Below are 20650 nucleotides of genomic sequence, written 5' to 3'. Positions count from 1 at the left end.
ATAGTCACCCTGACATTGATAACATTGTGGACAGTTTCACAGACTCATAACACGCTTGACTTAACTGCACCACTAACTCAAAAGACTGTTAACAGAAGTAGTCTTGCTCCCTGGTATACTCAGGAAACACGTAAATTAAAACAGGATTCTAGACGATCAGAGAAGAAATGGACATAGTGAAATAAACATAATGAATTCTACCAGGAGTGGCAAGATAAGTTAAAAATATACAAGACATCTCTTCGGAAGCCAGAGCCAGCTATTACTCATCACTTATAGAAGAGAGCCATCAGTCCATTGAGCAGTCCATCCCTCCTCATCTCAGTAGCAGTGACTTCATGAACTTTTTTAATGACAAAATCATAACTATCAGAGGAAAGATTCAAGACCTTCTAGATTCTTCTAATACAACTGGTGCAGCTTTACCGAAAAGCCCACTAGTGTTTTGAGATAACTATCAAATGATGCCAGTCTTGCTCATTAAGATGACACTTTTTATCTTGATCTTTAAAGTATGTACTTTTTTGAGTATTGTTCTGATTGTTTAAGCGCTTTGTGACCCTGGTCTCAAAAAGCGCTATATAAATAAATATTGGCTTATGAGTGTGGAGCGATGCATTAAGTAGTTTCACCAAACTAAGTTTAAATCTATTTTAGACTGAAAGCTCAGAGATCCACTTGAGTGACTCGATGATAGCCTCCTCTCTTCCACTCGCCCAGGAATGTGTTTTTCTATTAAAATCAACCTCAAAAGTTGATTTGATCATTGTTTTAACTATTGGTGGTTTTAATGTCTTGTTCATCTCGGGCACGTCAAGGCCTGAGTGCAGTACAGTGCCACCTTATAAACCCATGTTGTTTTGTCTCCAAGTGAAGTAATATTCAACTCAATTCTCACTCTGTTGAATTCAGTCAATAATCCTGACATTAGACTGTTCACAAGCAGAAGTTCTGGGATTATTTTCAATTTATTGTTTACATGTTTTTGAGTTTGTTTTTCATTTTAATTTTCTCCATCTTTTGTGGACTCATTTGTTTGGTTGTTTTGCTTTATATTCAATTGAAATCTGTCCTTGTTTTTTTTTTAACTGATTAATATTAATGAAAAGATCCCATACACTGTAGTGATTTTAGGTAGCTTGTGAACAGACTGAACGAGCCCCCGGTGCCCCCTGGTGGTGGCTTCCCCTGCAGGTCCGGTGGACGGTGACGGTGAAGCGTAGTTTATGGTGGTTTAGTGAGAACGCTCGGTAAGAGAGTCATCCTTGCATTTTTCAGCATTTTGGGTTGGTACATAATATATTCTCATAAATTGGTCATCACGTCTGGTTGTCTTATTGTATTAACCGACCTAAGTGCCATTTTTAATTGAATATTTCCTGGGGTGAAATTCCCCAGGTGGCGTTGTCGGATTATAAATAAATAAAAAATGTAATATATTACTTTTTTTTTTTTTTTTTAATAAAATCAAAAACCCCTCGGTTGCCACACACAATTGAATCTCAAGAATGAGGTTGTGGAAATGTCTCCAGAGCATTTTGAAATTGACTGAGAGGAAATAAGTGTTGATTGAGAAGTTGAGTTGGACGATCTTTAGACTTCCTTTTCATCCAGAGTCAAAGAGACAAGTCGTTGCACCATGATGCTTCATCTTCTGCTGCAGGTTTTCATTCTGCTACATCTTTCGAAGATACACAGTAAGTTCTTCTTTTTTTAACAATTTACATTCAGAGACCTACACATTTACTTTACTTACTTACATTAGAGGCCGCTTAAAAAGGGGTTTTGAGGTCAGCTGTAGTTTGTCCTTAGTTTTCACTTCCCTGTTTCATGAATGCATAACCTTGTCTGTGTTACTCTGTGCTAGTTCTTCTCACATTAGAAGAGGAATCACTTACAGTAAACAATGGTTAATTCACTGGTGTTATGCTCTATTCTGTATTCTGAAAAAAAACAACACGTACAACAAGTATCTGCACGCGGATACAAATTCTGTGGAATATAGTCAATGAACCATTACACACGTCTAATACAAATATGACTAACATCTCTATAAGTTTTGCTTATTGAAGCTTGGATGTGTGAAGATGTTGTCTTGGGGGCAAGTTTATTAAGTAAGTAAGTAAGTCAGTAATGGTTATTTCTAAAGCGCCTTTCCAGACCAGGGTCACAAAGCGCTTAAACAATCAAAAACAATATACAGTTAAAACTATATACTTTGAAAGATAGACACATAAGGCAAACACAGGATTCCCAGAAGATCAAGGGAAAGCCTGCACAAATAAGAATGTCTTAAGATGTTTCTTGAAGGAGTCAGTAGATCCATCAAACACAGAGAGAGAGGAAGATCATTCCAAAGATTAGGAGCAACAGCCTGGAAAGATTTCTCTCCTCTGGTCCTGAACCGTGTGCGAGGAACCATAAGTAGATTCTGATCCACAGACCTCAGAGCCCGAGCTGGGGTGTAAGGCAGGATCAGATCACTGATGTCTGGAGGAGCCTGACCATGAATAGCTCTGAAAGTAAGAACCAGAATTTTAAAATAGATCCTGAAAGAAGTTCTGAAGGAGTTCTTCTATTAGAGCGGGTCAGAATTATCGCTGAGTTCTGTATCAACTGCAGGCGAGACAGCTCCTTCTTGTTCAGACACGAAAATAAACTGTTACAATATTAAACGAGAAGACACAAACACATGGATTATAATCTCTAGATCTTGTTGTGACATAATTTTCCGAAGTTTAGAGATTTCTCTCAGTTGAAGGAAACAGTTTCGGGAAGCGTTTGACACCTGTAATATACTGTATATTATACACATGTAATATATATTATACATATGTAATATATAGAGTGACGAAACACACTTCATTTTTCAAGATAGTCAAATTAGATTTACTACTAAACATTTAAATTGAGATTGTTTTTTTTTTCTTTAAATATCGCTATATTTTTTGTCTGCCTATTTAAATACGTCATTACATATTGTATTTCTTGCCTTCTTTCCATTTCAGGAGTTTTATTCAGTATTAAAGGAATAGAATACCATGAGACATGTGCCCAGCAGCTCAACAAATAAGAATATGAGACTCTATAAAGAAAGGATGTTTCGCTATAGTTGCATCAAGCGAGAATTGGACCTAAGACCTCTTTTAGTTGTAGTTTCATTTGATGAACGCTTTTCACATTGTGTAAATTGTTACTATTTTATCACCAATAGCGTTTTGATTGCTATTTATTTTATGATTTAATAGTCAGTAATATTAAATAACGAAGAGATTTCTGGTTCACTCATGGCTTTTACTCATAACATTCATAGTTATTCATTTATTTCCCATTGAATTCTCCCCCCGGCTGTATGTTTACAACAAGATATTTTTAACCCAGGAATTTAAAGTGTTTGCTTGATTCTGTCATCATCTGTATTCTTGTTGTCTCGTTTCTTCCAGGTCAGACCCCCTGCTCCCCAGCTGTGCAGGTGCATCGTAGAAAAGTTTATCAGTCTTTATTGGGAGAAAGTTTAAGAATCAAATGTCCAGTTCGATTCTGCAGTAACTCACAGCCAAATATATCCTGGCATAAACACGTGGAAGGTAAACCTTTCCCTGTGAACATGAGCCACAGAGTCAAAACTGAATGGAATATAAAAGAGTATCTTGTTGGAGAGTCATCTTTGATTCTCAATCCAGTCCAGTTGAACGACAGCGGTATTTATTTATGTTCAGTGGTTGCTGACACGAGCCACAAAATAATGGTGAATGTCTCAGGTGAGTGGAACAACCTTCATATTTATGATTTAAGCAAACCAGCAAACCTTACTTATTTTACAGACCAGGTAAAGTCCCACAATGCCTCAAATGGAACATGTAAATACAAACAGTTGTTTTTTTCTCCTCCTTCTCTGACGGTTGCGTAGTAACTCCTCTTGTTTCTAGGTACAGTAGATTCTCAAGCGCCGTCCAACATCTGGAACTTTGTGTACGTTGGTGTTGGGATCCTGTTTTTTGTCATCATCTTATTTATTATGACTGTTCTCCCACAAATAATGTAGAGGTGAGATTTTCGATTGTTGTTTTTTTGGAACATGTTCATGAAGCGTGTCTGAATGTGTGGGATGACTAACTAATGGCGCTTTTGAATCTGCAGGTTCAACTGGAAAAGAGACTGAAAATGAGGTGAGTGAGTCAGACTTATCCATCATGTCCCAATTTAGAGTCTATGCTTCATAAAGATCCTGCCAGTTATTTGAGTTCAGCCCTTTGTTATAAATGTCTCCTATTCCTAGTAAATGCTGAAGCAAAAATAATTCCCATGATTATTCAAATGGTAATGTAATTAGAAAAATCCCAAATCAGTAATTGTATTAATATTATAATAAGATCATTATAACAGACTAAATAAATTCACATACCTCAGTGCAAGCTTTTTAATAGGCAAAATATACAACAGAGTATGCCTTCACGTATCAGTCCCAAAACTGTCCAATTTACTGCACAATAGTTTAATTATAGTGAATAACTTGAGTTATTTAATAAGTAGTTATTTACTATAACTCACTATTATTAAGGGAGTACCTTTATGTTAGTGTTAGGATAAATAAAAACAGACACACAACACAATATTGTTTTAAAAAGGCTATTTCAGGAGACAAGGTTTATATATATATGCAGCAGATTTAGGGCTACCTTTCACTATCTAACAAATACAAACTTTATATATGTCAATATGTTCCTTAAGTGTAACATGAACCCTAAACAGCTAACACTAATGCTAGCAGTATACATGCTAACACCATGATTCCAGCAGGATTTTACTCATTAATGTCATGACTTTTGAGAAATTGTTTAGTTAAGAACCAAGCTAACAGTATATGAAACTACATACTGCCATTTTTCAACTGTAATGACCAGAGCCGTCTAAGAGTGTCGGCTGCTATCGTAGAGAAAATAGTGGGGCGACTGAGCCTGTGAAGAACTTTTTCCAGTCATTTAGAAGGAATGTCTTTTCTTGTGTCTAACCCTACATTTTTTGTTTTGTTTTTACCACTGTTTTGGTTTTATCTCCACATCTTTATAGTTCAGTATCCTCCATCCCTTTTCCTTCCAAAATGATTTCTTCAACTCATTTTGATGGGTCAAAATATTTGAGTTTTCATAGTTTAAAATAATTAATATCAGTTGAGGGGGATGCAAAAAGCCTAATGACATTCCACCACCATTTTTTAATAATTTTTCATTTGGAATCTCTCAGATCTCGATGATCCCAGTGGTCCAGAGGAACAGGAGGGGAAGTTCCCATGTGCCAACAGCTCAGCTCTCTGTGAGGAAAAAGACCAGGTCTTCAAATCCTGCCACGTCAAATGAAGTGATCACCAGCCAAATAGAACTATGACTGCTTTTGTTATAATAAAAATAAATAACTAAATCTTCCTTTTTGTTTTTGTTTTTGATTTAGCAGTCAACTGTTCACAAGAGGATTAACATCTAAAATGAAACTACATTGCTGAGGGAAAATCATAAAAAAAAGTCTACTATGACCTTTATTTATTTTTTTAATGTAAACAGCTGGACAAAAGCCTATAAAACACAAGGCTTTCTTAACTCAAATGTCCGTATTCAGCTCAAACCATGAAACTGCGGCTGTTAATTTTATTCATCCATTAGCACACAATTGACCTTAACCCTGCGTTAGCTGTGACTCGTCCCCTTATCTCTTTCTTGTAAATAAACAAGGCATTATAACTTGATTCTTCTCAAGAACATGTTTTTGTGAGAGAAAAAAGGAACAAATTCCTATGAACTAATGATTAAAAAGTTAAGTTGCAGAGCAGAAAAAAATGCAGCTCAGAAATTATAAGTCAAACCCTTAATTCTCCATATGCTTCACACTATCTTGTCCTGAATTCTCAATAATCAGTATGTAAATCACAAAAATGAGAAATGCTCTCTGTGATGGAGGACAATAAATCAATTTATTTAAATAGATAGATAGATAAAAACTTTAGCGTTCTGGACGTGGTATCAAGTTTTGAATCAGAGGACATTGAATGAATAGCCGTGAGTATAGTTGTTAAGCAACAGTTTGTGAGGCCTTGAAAATCTGTATGAAAACTGTCGTTAAAAACCACAACATCCGCTTTATAAAGACATAAATGTGAAATAAGTCATTATAAACCAATTGACTGAAGCATGGCTCCTGTGTTTTGTTTTTTATTTCGTAGTCATCTTCCTTAATGGATCTACGATCTTGTTTTTTTTTCTTTTGCGTTCGCTTAATCATATTGTTTCTTTTTACCCTAGTTGGTGTATGTTTGGGATTTAGCCTTTGTGGGTTTTAATTGACCCTCAATTTTGGATAATAATCATATTTGTTACTCTTTCCACTATTGTTTTTTGCTACTGCTTGTTAGTCTCTTATTAGATTCATTATTTTTCTGCAGGATGTAACGAAAATAGCTAACAAAAAGTATGTCGTGAAATTCACCGAAATAGTGTTATAGCTTAACTAGAAAGTTATGTGATAAGAAAATGCTAGATAAAAACTAACAGCATGTTCAGGTAGATAATATAATCTAACACATAGGGCAATGAAATGTGGTGCACCACAAGGATCAGTTGTGGGTCCAAAGCTATTGTAAAACAAATATGAGGTAACTAAAAAGATCTACAACTAACTGAAATATCAAATAACCAAAAATAATCAAAAATAAAAAGCACAATCCAATAACAAAAAACAAGATTATTAAAATTTACAACAACATAAACAATATCAGTAATCAATTAATTAATAATATTCTCTATTTCTACAATTCGGGAAGAATAAAGGAGTATTAATTATAAGTGAAACTGACAAAAATAACAATGATTATAAAAAAGGACAAAGAACAGTGCTCTTATATGAGGATGTTTTGTATATTATTTAAAAATATAGATTGAGGGTCATTAAATTCACCCGTGTTCTCATGTGACATGAAGATCATGGAAACTAAAAGCTAAAATGCAGTTTCCTTAAGACGGAGCTTAGTCATACATTTCCTACTTCATGTGGAGAGACACCAGCTGAGGTTAAAAGCTTTTGTATCTCAAACTGAGTAGAGTGGTGATCGTGCTCACTCTTACTTTATAATGGCATTGTGTCTTTTTTTAAACATGGCAGGTCTGACACAGGTTACTGAATGCATGGTGCAAGAAGATCTACTGCAGAGTGTGAGCCACAGGAAGTAGATTAACCACATAGTCTGCACAAGACAATCAACTTTATAATGTGAGAAAGTTAGACACATGCAGTGACAACTTTATCTGCTCAGACCTGACACGAGTCTTGAGTTTCTGTAGTGAGACATGAGGCATGAGGCAAGGCTTGGTCAAGACCGAAGGCTTGAAGCCACAGTTGTACGACTGTCTGAAGATGAGAATAAAACATGTGAGGTGGTTTTAACCTTTTTACCTTTAATATTTCTACACCATGAGTAGTTCTGAGTCGTGTCTTCATCGTGTTCATTTTTACCAATTGAGATATATAGACACCATTTATTCGTTTTTTAAAGTTTGAGGCAAAAAAATCATAAAACCTTCAGACCAAATGATGCATCTCTCACATGTTTTGCGTCCAATTAAAGTCGGACAATATAAAAAAAGCGTTTGAGCAAACTGAAATTTGATATCAAAAGCCTCTTAATACTCATTAGAATCAGAAAGGTTTATGCCTCCAAAGCGTTGATAAATGAGGAGACAAATGGCAGGAGAGTTTGATAGAGAGTGAGTGAGTGAGTGAGTGAGTGAGTGAGTGTGTGTGTATAAAGTAATATGCATCAAATGGCTTTATTCAAGTTCACTCAATCATCAGTTCCATTCTTTCCTGTCATCAGTCACACAATTTCTCTTTCCCTGGGACTTGTTGTAGCGAGGTCTTGGGTTACTTCCAAGACCTGCCCGCCCAGATGCTACTGTTCCCACCAGCTCACTGTGTCGCAACGATGCCTCAGCCTTGTTGACAGCCTCCCAAGCCTTCACTTCTATGCCTGCCGAGGAGACCTTGTTGTCGGTGGAGTCCCTGTACAGCAGCACCTCTCTAGCTCGGGTAACCATAAACTCCTCCGTCAGACTACTGAAGGGCAGTTTTAGTTTGTTGTTTTTCCCGTACAGGGCAATGCTGCTGAGGCTTCGTGGTAGACCCAACCACTTCCTAAGGAAACAGCTGACTTTCCTCTCGAAGCACTCGACGGTGGTCATTGGCACATCATACACCAGCAGTGGCCAGAGGAGTCGTGGCAAGATGTCGTGCTGGTAGATCCAGCCTTTAAACTTGCCTGGAACCCCCTGTGAGCCAGGTTCCCAACTCCTCTGTTGTTGATCGGAGTGCTGCGGTGTCTTTTAAGGTGCAGTCGTAGATCTTGCCCAGACTCTTTACTGGCTTCTCTCTCACAGTTGGGATCCGGACACCTCCTATCGTGAAGGGAAACTTGTCTGTTACCTTCCCCCTTATCACCACCAGTGACCTTGACTTGGCTGGCTTGAAGTCCATCCGTGCCCAGCTAATAAGACGCTCTAGGCCTTGCAGGATCCATCTACAGCCCGGGACTGATGTTGTAGTCACTGTCAGGTCATCAATAAATGCTCTGATGGGGGGCTGCCGCATGACAGAATTGGTGAGTGGGCCTCTGCACTCCACTTCTGCTGACTTCACCACCATATTCATGGCCAAGGCAAACAATATCACCGAAATAGTGCATTCGGTGAACTTGTCAAATAAAGCTGTGAAAGCTACGATTCTTTCAGGTGGAAAAAAAAAATCATAAAGAACAGTCACAATTTTTAAAGTTCCTGACTTTAATCCTGTTAGCAGAAATCAACAAAACAGAAACATTAGTAACACTCCTGAATATGAACATATGACTTCTTGTTTTAAACAGAAAAAGCAGCGGAATGTTTTGATAAACAACAAGACAAAATACAAATAAAAACACTGGGTTTTCGGAGAAGAAATTTACAAACAAATGAACACAGCCAGCTCCCAATAAGAACCAAATGAACAGTTCAAAGATCAGGCAATGTATAAATTGCAACATGTTAATCCAATAGTTAAGAGCAAAAGCTTACTTTCACTAGTAGTGTCTTATAACAAAAACTTACAGATCTTCACTTAAACGTAAATTAGTTGCATAAAGTAGCAGATCTAATCTCTTAACAGATATCAAATTTGCACCATCTATAATTCGATAAATGTTTCCTTTTCTGCTTCACTCTGAAACTAGAAATTGTCACTATTAATACTCTCTTGTGCTTCAGCCTCTTTACCAACTTAGACAATTAGCATCACCAGCTGACGGTGCAATTCCTGTGCAAAAGATAGTGTTTTATCTCAGTCATTTTCACTCTGACAACATTTCAACAGAACAAGTGTGGTCGAGCAACTGACCAACGACTACATGTTGTTTGCATCCTTGTCTCCTTGCAAACTTCTCTGTGATGCTGCCTTCCTCCACATCACACTGCAAGTGACCCTTTTGTTTTCAGTGCATGGACTTCCTGAAAGTAGCAGCAATGTCCGACCCTGGTCTGTCCTGCTGCCGGCAGACCCCCACTTAATCTGAAGACGGATAGAAACATGTCTTTAGCTGCTACAGTTGATTAATATAGTAGATTATACACATCATTTCTTCGGATAAACTTCGTTTAAACATGACTCATGCCGTCCTGTCTGTGCAGGAGTGGAAATAGAAACCAATAAACCACAGGCCTATATGATGACATATGAAGAAGCTAGAGGAGAATAGAGAAGATTGGTCAATGTGAAAGATGGCTGGCAGGCCCTGGTGGGAAATGGTGTAAGAAAAATACTGTGTCAATACATTGACCAACATCGCCCTCTCTAGGACAAAGAGAGACAGTGCGCTAAATTGTAAAGCGTTCATTACAATCTATTTCGAAATGAAACAGATCATGTCTTTAAATTTACATTGCAATACAACAAATGCGCAAGACCATATAATATCAATGATTATAATAAAAATAAAAAAAAGTCAGAGAATGCTTTGGTCAGTAATGTAAATAATAAATAAAAATGATTTCTTGGTTTGTGGTCTTGGGAGAATACAATTTAAAATGAATGACATGAAATATAATTAAATAAGATGAAAAAAACAGAGGCTAGAAAACTTAAGTCAGCTATAGGTGAACGTGACAATCTTTGACATTATTATATACATATAAATACACTAAATATAATATGGTAGTAACTCAGAATGAATGTGACAAATCTTTGACAAGATTTTAAGTCTATTTTCTTTCGCTTTAGGCAGCATAGCAGGCACCAGGATGTGGACCCACCCGTGTTCTTCCTGTGGTTCCAACTGAGAGGTTGCCATATAAAACATCAAGAGTGCCACGTCTCATGATGAATGTTTATTTTTTAGGGTTGCCCACTCAACTCCTCAGAGCACTTGTAAGAAGAAAAACATCCAAGGTCAGTTTAAGTTGTGAGAGAAGCCACTTAAGTACAGAAAAGTCCATTAACATCGTTACAATTAGGCAAGTAAGACTAAATTTAATCAGGTTACACTCAAACTCTGGTCCAGTTTCACTGAAAATGTATTTCCAAATAAACACCTCCAAGACAAAGAGCTTCTTGTGAGCCAAGTATTTGGCATCTACTTCCTGAACGACCATTCGCTTGTCATCAGCTAAATGACCTCCCTTTCCCCTGCTCCCTTTTTACTCCCTTCAAAACAAGGTCAACACTTCCCGTCAGCAACATTTTCTCATACATGGAAAGCATATTTAACTTTCTCTGGAAAGTTCCTTCAGCAAACAACTTCTTTACTAACTGATAATGATATAAAAAAAAGAGTTATAAACTAAACATCCAAAGAAGTATTTTTCAATTAAACATATGCAGGTTAATATGCCTAGCATCATGTCATTAATAATTTAATTAAAGAGTTTATTCTCTAATAAAGAGTTACGATCAGTTCAGAATCATTCTCTCAACCTTCTCCTAAACTTAAATGACTCTCATAATATTGAATATCTCTGGTAAGAATGTAGGGCACAACTATTTTGCTGTTTGATGGTCATATTTAACCTTGCGACTTCCAGACAGGACTGTAATAAGATTATTGAAATGATACATACGTCAATCAACGTCATCTTGAATACTTTATCAATCGTCTGTGGTCGACATGTTCATTGAAACTTTCAGTCAAAAAAAGTTTATAGTTTAATTTAACATTTTAAAGGTATGACATGGCTTTATATAAAAAATAATGAGCCAAGTCTAAGACATGATGAGTGATCCCGTGGACATAAAAGAATACTTTAGGTTAGGTTTTTAGATAAATACATGTTGGATTGAAAGTCACTTTTAACGCGCCAAATTCTCGCTGAGAGACGCACAAAACAAAAGACCCTGCGGCAGGACATGATAATGCAGAAATGTAGACTCCATCCATCCTCATGTACTCACCGTTTGTGCAGTTGCAGCGCTTGCAAAGACACACACAGATGCCAAGAAGGACGACTGCCGCGACAGCACACACCGACAGCGGTACGACCAAGTCTGAGCCCTCTAAAGCACAAACACATACAAATACAGAAATCCGTCACTCACTGCGGCAAAATAAACTTTTTCACTAATTGCAAATATAAAGGAGTGACCTGTTGTTGTTCAAGGCTGAGGAAAACACTTGTGGAGACAGATTTACAGTAGTTATGGTTTCCATTGGTTAGTGAGTGTAATTATGTCTCAGGTTAGTCATGACCACCGAGTCTGTTCCTTAGAGCTTCTGCAGCTCAATAGGCCTTAAAAGGTTCACATGCACTCTAGAAGAATGGGAAAAATGCAACGTCATTGTGACAGGAGAGCTCTTTTTTGGGAGTCGGTAAACCAACGTTTGAAGAGAATATGGCCATTTCAGTGACACTGTACATTCTTGTGTTCTTGTTGAAAACCACTTTGACTTTTTTTAAACTTTGTCTGCCAAAGATTCTGCTGAATCTAAAAACTTGTCATTCAGCTGGTGTTCTTACCTCGTGGTATGAGCGACACAGTCAAGTCTTCATCCAGACCCGGGTGCTTCACGACGCACAACACCTCATCCAACATGTCGGACTTGACGATCAACGTGCTGGTCACTATCGTAGTGCCATCACCGCCATCTTCTGTGGACAGTCTGGGAGGGCCCAGGGTCTGGTTCTCTGCACCCAGGTCCCACGTGATCTTGGCTTCAGGCCGGGACTGAGCTGTGCAGTTGGCTTCAGTGACGCCCGAAGGAAAGGTTGTACTGGTCACCTCTGGTCTGGGTAAAACTGAGGGGGAGCACATATGTTTATGAACATAGGTTACAAGTAACATGCATGTCATTTTTACTGGCATATACATATGACAACAGGTCATATGTGAATGCTAAATGTCTGAGTTCATAATGATCCCACTAAAGCTGAGGAAGAAGCTGAAAGAGACAGAGAGTCTAGCTGATTGCTTGAGTGGTTGGCTTGGGTTAGATCCAAGCTCACAATGAGAGTTGTGTTGTTGTGCTACTAAGCAAAACACATACACATGAATGCTCCTGAGCTGACGTCCCATCAGTGTGCGAGTGCGGAACTTAGAATAAAGCGCTTTGAGTGCTGAAAAGCATAGAGAGCGCAGTAACAGTGAGAGCCATTAAATCCAGGGCTGGTAACTGACGCAGTGTGTGAGACTTCCACAAGCACAGCAGTACACTGGCATGTTGTCCTCACACTTCAGTTCTTATCAAGATTTCAAGAGTTGGAACACCCACTTGAACTGCTCAACTTTCACAAATCATGAAAGCGAAACAATAGAATACCCAAACAAAAGATTAGCACAGAACTGTGCAGCTTTCAAACCATTAAAATGGAATATATATATATATATATATATATATATATATATATATAATGTCTCTCAACCCTATAAAACTATAGACATTTGGGGAAAAAAACAACCTTTTTCTTCCTTTAGTCTTTATCACAATATATTTAAAAAATGGTCTTTGTCTTAAATGTTCCTGTTACCCCAAGTAAGATTCGGACCTTTAAGGTTCCTTTCTATTACAATAATTATAGATGACAGAAAAAAAAAGAAAAAAAAAGGCATATTTTGAACTAAGCATTATATTTGTTGTTCATCTGTAAATAAATACAGAAAGGTTTATTCTAAACTTCAAATTTTAAATCCTTAAATTGTATTTCATATTTTAAATACACTATTTCAAGAAAACTATTTTGGATAATCTTCTGGTTATTGTTATTATTTTCTAGAGTTTGACGTTTTGATTTGTTGGATTTTACCTTACAAGCACAATGTGAATGTATAACAAATGGTAGGTAAATTTAAACTTGCCTCATGATATCCTTTTCCATTTCCTCATCTTATCTGCAAAAATAACCGTCCATTTTCAGACAGTACTCTCACCGTAGACAGAGAGACAGGCCGTGTCTTGCTTGGTTCCGTCTGGGAAGCTGTGGAACTCGCAGTTGTAGCAGGCGTCATCCTCTCTGCTGACCAACCGGATGGTCAGTCGACTGTCCCCGAGTGAACCACCCAGACTAAAGCGTTCCTCAAACATGTTCTCCACTTTGTAGCCACCGTGTTTGGAATAAGAAGCCACTGTGGTGCCGAGTCCCTGCTTGGCTGCTTTCTTCCACAGGACCTGGGCCACTCTCTCGGGGAGGCTGTACCTGCAGGTCAGCGTGATAGTGTCCTCCTCCACAGCAATGTTGTTCACCTCCGTTCTCACCTTTCCTGGATAATTAGGAAGTAGCATCAGTAAATCCTTCAGTCAGTTTGGATCAGAGGTGCAAGGAACTTAAAAGAGTGCCTGCAGGGAGTAACACAGTTTTATTGTGTTTACAGGAAGTTGGTGGATGGGTGGTCCCCCAGCTTCTGGACTCATCATGATTAACATTGAGTTAGTTTAACAGGAACATGATGTGGGGAGATCATGTGGAAAGGTTTCACTCACCAGTCACACTGACACAAGTCCTGCCCTCCTGCAAGCCTGACGGAAACACATCAAAGTTGCAGCGGTAGCAGCCCTCGTCGGCCGCCTGCACCCTGCTGATGGTGATGCTGCTGGCGTTGGGCAGGGAGGAGGACAGCTCTACCCCGGGTGTCTGATGACTGACTTGGACTTGGGCACCGAGCTGGTAGGCCAGCAGGACCTGGCTGGCCTCGGTGAGCCAGCGAACCTGCTCCACGGTGTTCCCTGGCGCTATTGTGATGTTGCACCCGAGCACGAGCGGCTCCCCTGCATATGCAGTGAGAGTGGAGGCAGCTGAAACCTGTCCTGAGACACAAACTGAGACACACTTGTTTCATCATTGGTGCAACACGTGTGGCATCAAGACATCATTGTAAGCCCTATTGTTATTGTTAACTGAGCTGAGGGACAGTCAGATTTTTTTAACATTTCTAAATGCATTTGGACAGAATTTAAATTGTGCTAAATAGATCATTATCTTCCATGAGGTTTGTTATAGAGTATCCATATAGGTTACGGTCCACATAATGTATAAACACATATTTAAAGTGCTCAAGAAAGCAGCAGGTAGCATGTAGCTCTTAAAAAAACAATAATTTAGGTTAAAGTCATAATGTAAAAAAATATGTATTTATTTATTTATTAAGTTAATTGTTTCTTAATTAAACATTTTAGACGTAGTTTTTACTCTTGGCCTGGACATTTCTAATGTATCTGTACATGATGTCCATCTGAGTGATCATTCTCTTGTATTGTTTAACCTGGACTTCATCCCTGAACCTAAGCCTTTGAAAGTTAGGTCTCAGAGGCGTCATCTCAGCCGATACTGCAGACAGTTTTTCTGCTATGTTTGATCGTCTTTCCTTTGATGACTGCCCAGACATGGACAGTTTGATTCACTGTTTCACTGGTCATTGTGTTGAAATACTGGATCAAGTGGCACCTGTTGAATCGAACTTGAAAATTCAGAAAAAAAGGTGCCCTTGGACAAATGAAGATCTCCTGAGTCTGAAGAGACATTGTCGAAAGACTGAGCGTCTCTGGAAGTCCACTAAACTTGAGGTGCATAGACTTCACCTCAGGGATCTGATGACTTCTTACAATGAGATGGTAGAAAGTGCTAGATCTGATTACATCAGAAAACTGGTAGCAGCAAATAGGAAAAACCCCAAAGTTTTGTTTGACACAATTAATTCTCTCGCGTCTCCTGCTCCTCAAATCACGCCCGTCTTCTGTGAAGCTGACAGCAATGCATTGTTGAGATTTTTCATTGACAAAATTAAATTGATCAAAGAGAAAATCTCTCCCCCTTTGTTTGGAACCCCTACTGTCTCTGAGCCCCTCTCCTCCTCTTGGTCCTCCTTCACTGCTGTATCTTTGGGTGATATTTCGGCACTAGTGAACAAGATGACACCCTCCTCTTGCTCAGATGACGTCCTTCCTTGTAGGCTTTTTATCAAAGTATTTAATGTAATTGGCACCTGGGTTACCAATATGGTGAACCTCTCCCTTTCCACGGGGGTTTTTCCCAATGTATTTAAACATGCCATTGTGGAGCCTCTGCTCAAAAAACCAGGCTTAGACCCAACTGACCTCAGTAATTTCAGGCCTATTTCTAAGCTCCCTTTCTTGTCCAAGATCTTGGAGAAGGTGGTGTCTGAGCAGCTGTCTTTGTTCCTGGATCAGAGCGACATCCATGAGAAGTTTCAGTCTGGCTTCCGTAAACATCACTCTACGGAGACAGCTTTATTGAAAGTGTCCAGTGACATCATGATGTCGGCTGACTCACTAAATTCACTGTTCTGGTTCTTTTGGATCTGTCCTCAGCCTTTGACACAGTTGATCACCAGATCCTGCTGAGAAGACTGAGGGATGGGTCTGTGTTAGAATGGTTCTCATCTTACCTTTCTGGGCGCAGTTTTAGTGTATCTGCCAATCAAATGAGGTCTGAATCGGCAGATCTGTTGTGTGGAGTCCCTCAAGGTTCTGTTCTGGGTCCTTTATTGTTTTTGCTGTACTTGATTCCCCTCGGTAAAATCATTCAGAGATTTCCAGATGTTTCTTATCACATTTTTGCTGATGACATCCAGCTCTACTGCTCTTTTGATCCAACTGAGCCCCAAAGGCTGAACAGCTTAGTCAATTGTTTGCTAGAAATCAAACAATGGCTGAGTGAAAACACTCTACAGCTAAATGTGGACAAAACTGAAACACTGGTGATTGCTCCTGATGATAAGGTTCCAGGGTTGAGTCAGTACTTGGGTGACTTAGGTCAGTCTGTCAAACTGAGCCTGAGAAACCTGGGTGTTTTATTTGATAAAGACATGTCTCTTGTTCGACACTGCAGAAAACTGACCAGAAACGGTTTCCTTCAACTGAGAAAAATCTCTAAACTTAGGAAAATGTTGTCGGAACATGATCTGGAGCTTGTAATCCATGCGTTTGTTTCTTCTCGTCTGGACTATTGTAACAGTTTGTTTTCATGTCTTAACAAGAAGGAGCTGTCTCGCCTGCAGTTGATTCAGAACTCTGCAGCGAGAATTCTAACCCGCTCAAGTAGAAGAACTCACATTTCTCCGATCCTTAAAACTCTTCACTGGCTTCCAGTTTCTTTCAGGATCAACTTTAAAATTCTGGTTCTTACTTTCAGAGCTATTCATGGTCAGGCTCCTCCTTACATCACTGATCTGATCCAGCCTTACACCCCAGCTCGGGCTCTGAGGTCTGTGGATCAGAATCTACTGATGGTTCCTCGCACACGGCTCAGGACCAGAGGAGAGAAATCTTTTCAGGCTGTTGCTCCTAAGCTTTGGAACAATCTTCCTCTCTCTTTGCGCTTGAAGGAGTCTACCGACTCCTTTAAGAAACAGCTTAAGACATTTCTATTTGTTCAGGCTTTTCCTTGATTTTCCTGAACTCCTGTGTTGTTCTCAGTATTATCTTGATCTTTAAAGTATATACTTTTTTGAGTATTGTTTTGATTGTTAAAGCGCTTTGTGACCCTGGTCTGGAAAAGCGCTATATAAATAAATATTACTTACTTACTTACTTACAAGATACAATTAGCTGTGAATCTTAGTTCAACATACAAATAGTCTGTATTGTAAAAATAAAAGGAATTTCTGTTGCATCTGTCTACATTTTATTTATTATCCGAGTGACTTTAAATTTTGTTATAAATTTTGTTGTTTCCGAAACTCAGTCTAGTTCAGACATTTTTGTGATTCAAATAAATACACTTAAAATACAGTGGTGGCTGGTGAAAAATATTCTAAGTGGGGATGTTTTCCAGTAAAATTCTTTGCCTGAAAATAGTATAGATAAAATAGTCTTACATTAAACTTAGACAACATTAATTAATGTAGAAATCAACAATGATGACTAATAATGAAATGTTCTATGTATTATGCTCCTTGTTCTGATAAGAATGAAAACTTAATTTTTTAATTATACTGCGAAATACTGTACAGAATAAACTCAATTATTTACAACCTGTTCTCTGCACCAAGACATCAAATATACTTTCTACACACTCATCACAAAGCTCCCAGTGCCATTCTAGAGAAGACGCTTCTCCGTTACTTTTGCGGCGATGTATGATTGGAGTTACAGAAACGTGACGTCACCGATGGGCTCTTCAAAAAGAGACCCTGCATATGACGAACGATGACACATGATTATAATCAGAACGTTTATTAATGCAAACATAGTTTATCAGCAAATGTATGAAATCATCACCGTTGATAATTATTAAAAAAGTAAATAAGTAATAATAAATCCAAAAAAAACACATCCAGATTGGTGGGGGGCGGTGCCCCAGGTAAAATACAATAAGATCTTTTATACTTAGCTTGATTTCATTACTTGATTTTATAGTTTTCCCTCCTTTATTTCTGCTTGATGGCCCCTCACTACAGCCACTGTATAAAAAGTGGCCCCTGACGAGTCAATTGCCCACCACTAGTCTATTTGACAGGCGGCATCATGTTAGAAACAGCTTCTAGTGCCGTCATAACTTCAATCAAGTCAGGTACAAGAGAAAAAGAACATTTCAAAGATAACTCCCAAAGACCTTGAATTACAATTGTTTGCGTGACAAATGACTGAAGCTCTCACTTCCCTCACACATGTCTCATGTTCACTCCAGAAACTCAAACTCCACTTTCACATCCTGGTCTGAGTTCGATTCACTTGACACAGTTATAATGAGAATAACTGAGCCACAGCTTAAAGCAAAGTTAAATTAATCTCTGATGAGACTTACAGTTTGTTCTGGACACTGATGTCACCGCGGTCCAGAGGAGCAGACAGCGGCACATAAGAGGTCCACACATTCTTCACTGTAGCACTCACACCCCCGGCATTACTTTCTGAAAGAACAAAAAAATAATTGAATTAAAGAAACCACAGACGGGAATTAATACACATTGTATTTTATTTGCATTGTTAAGAAAGCTCACAAAAATTATTGTATTTGATGTGACAACATATCAGAGGGAAAGAGTTGAATTATTAAGAGTTTCCAAATGCAACAATTTGAAACTCTTGGGAAAGACTTAAATACAGGTTAGAACACCTGCGTCAGAGCTGAGCTTCTCAACATACATGCTGCTTCACGCCCTGACACCAATCCGGACCGACTGATCCGCATCCCTTATTTTAGACCACACTGTCTTCAACAACAGCCTGACTGAGGGAGTGACACCTGATGGAGATTTAAGATCTAATCTAGGCAAACATCCTGTTGACTAAACTCTTAATCATGTCAACAAAGCTGTCACTAGACTGTCTGGACTGAAGAAAAACAAGCACAAAATGGTTGTAGACTGTGTTCAAGTGGGTTGATTTATATATGGGTGGGTCAGGCAGCTGTGCCAACCATCTGACCACAACCTTTTATGGAAATCCAGTGGCTGCAAATCTTAAAAATAATCCACAGATAATGATTCGATTAAAAAAAATGCTCAATATAAAACTGTAATCTGCAAGTCAAATGTGTATTATTGCCTTCAAAAATGTTATACTATCTTGTTAAATGTTCGCTAGAGTTAAGTTTGGAATGTATTTATTTATTTTTTTTAAAAAGGCATTCTCGTAGAAACTTACGTGCTAGTCGGTGGATGAGAGATGGTTTTCCTGAAGTATCCCTGAACAACAGGTGAGCACAGAGGAGAAGAAGTGCTCACGACTGCTCGCACTGTTTCAATCAAGAACAAGGAGGTTTGCAGGCGGAACGTTAATCCAGACAGGAAGTGGTTTCAGACGAGTGATTTGGCTGTTTTTTCACAGTCCTCTATCTGTAAGTAAGTAAGTAAGTAATATTTATTTATATAGCGCTTTTCGAGACCAGGGTCACAAAGCGCTTAAACAATCAAAACAATATGCCGCATCCACTGGTGCCGCCCACAGTGCATTACGTCAATAGAGGAATGATGTGTTTACACTATAAAAGTCATCATAAATCGCTCATTTGTCAAGCTTTTTTCACGGGGTTTGCTTTTTAAACCTCAGATTAGATAGACAGACATTATTATAAGGAATATTTTACTATATTTGTTAAAATATCCAAGCGGACTGTATCATAGCTACATGTATGACGATTTGAACGGACCAAACCGTTTGAAAATCGGTCCAGAATTCAGCCATAAATTGTATTTTAAGATAGAGAAGTACCTCCTTCCCTGTAGTTGTTCATGCGCCGCTGGCTCTGATGGCACTGTACCAAGATGGCGGCGCTATTTACACATCCGTCTACAGTCGATGCGGCGTGTCAGGATTAACGCTGTTACAGTATTCACACGAACATGCGCACTGCCACCCATATGCATGCGCACTTGCCTCTCTGAGTCCGTCAGCAACCAGCCAGAAACAATCAATCCCAGTTTAGTTCACGTCACAGTATTCACAACGGGAAGTGACGACGTTTTTGACAGATGTGACGTGTGACGTTCAAAAACACAACTTTATTGAAAAAAATAAAGTAAACGTTTTAGTGATCAACGATCGTTTTGTCCAAGACAATTAATTCACAAAGCACAACATTGGAAGACATGACGAACTACTACCAGTAGCTTTATGATAACATTTTAAGTACTAAATGACGTGCATTGAGGTTCATGGCATAAGTCAATAATAAAAAGTGGAAAAAAGCATATTATTTAATTATTCATACAACATGCAACTCGTAATGGTTAATATCATCATAACCATCCTCATTCCACTTATAATGGCACTTAAAAAAAACACGCACAGGAAGAGATGTATTCTACAAACAAAGTTCGTTACGTATTACATTCGAACGTATTTTTTTTCTTACTTTAAATTCTGACCATTAAAATAATAATTTAAGTCGAGGTTTTCTGTCAAAAATATAATGGGAATTTAGATAATTCTTGATCGCTACTCGGAACATGTTTGTCGGTGATCAAGACCATCATGAACGTTATAACACATTTTATATGAAGGTCGTTGTTTTAGTATCACGTCTTTTTTACTTAAACACATTATTGTTGATCTAACGAGACTCCACACTTACACTAACAGCAACACTGACACACAGTGGAAACAAAACTCATTGTCACAATTATGTCTAAATAAATCGCTTCTTGTATCTTCAACTTTTAAAGTTGTGTTTATGAATGAATTCACTTGTGC

The 20650-nt window shown here is 38.4% G+C and overlaps 1 protein-coding gene and 1 long non-coding RNA gene across 7 annotated transcripts; one reads left to right on the top strand and one right to left on the bottom strand.

Annotated features, from left to right (window-relative positions):
* The first annotated feature begins 1560 nt into the window (after window positions 1-1560).
* Window positions 1561-5423, top strand: LOC148080403 (uncharacterized). 2 transcript variants are annotated; one of them, XR_015711357.1, is made up of 6 exons: window positions 1561-1697; window positions 3444-3761; window positions 3825-3860; window positions 3930-4047; window positions 4141-4169; window positions 5245-5423. It is a non-coding gene; the product is annotated as an uncharacterized LOC148080403 (long non-coding RNA). The 2 variants fall into 2 exon arrangements; XR_015711356.1 differs by having other exon boundaries at window positions 3444-4047.
* Window positions 5424-8659: 3236 nt separating this feature from the next.
* On the bottom strand, window positions 8660-19813 carry LOC148080402 (OX-2 membrane glycoprotein-like). Of its 5 annotated transcripts, none has more exons than XR_015711354.1 (9): window positions 19670-19813; window positions 19103-19193; window positions 18261-18366; window positions 13979-14314; window positions 13429-13758; window positions 12021-12299; window positions 11458-11559; window positions 10323-10434; window positions 8660-9582 (listed from the first exon to the last, which is right to left on the bottom strand). XR_015711354.1 is itself a non-coding variant. In XM_087792094.1 (7 exons), the coding sequence occupies exons 2-7, from the start codon at window positions 18328-18330 to the stop codon at window positions 9578-9580; spliced, it is 1122 nt and encodes a 373-aa protein (XP_087648220.1). In that variant the 5' UTR covers window positions 18331-18366; window positions 19103-19356; the 3' UTR covers window positions 8664-9577. The 5 variants fall into 5 exon arrangements, 1 of the variants encoding a protein (XP_087648220.1); XR_015711353.1 differs by having other exon boundaries at window positions 19103-19293; window positions 19670-19803; XR_015711352.1 differs by lacking the exon at window positions 19670-19813 and having other exon boundaries at window positions 19103-19356.
* Window positions 19814-20650: the final 837 nt, after the last annotated feature.

Source organism: Callionymus lyra, chromosome 5, assembly GCF_982586985.1.
Source record: "Callionymus lyra chromosome 5, fCalLyr1.hap1.1, whole genome shotgun sequence".
Lineage (NCBI taxonomy): Eukaryota > Metazoa > Chordata > Actinopteri > Syngnathiformes > Callionymidae > Callionymus > Callionymus lyra.
Note: the sequence above shows the minus strand (reverse complement) of the source record. Positions and strands in the feature narration are given on the sequence as shown.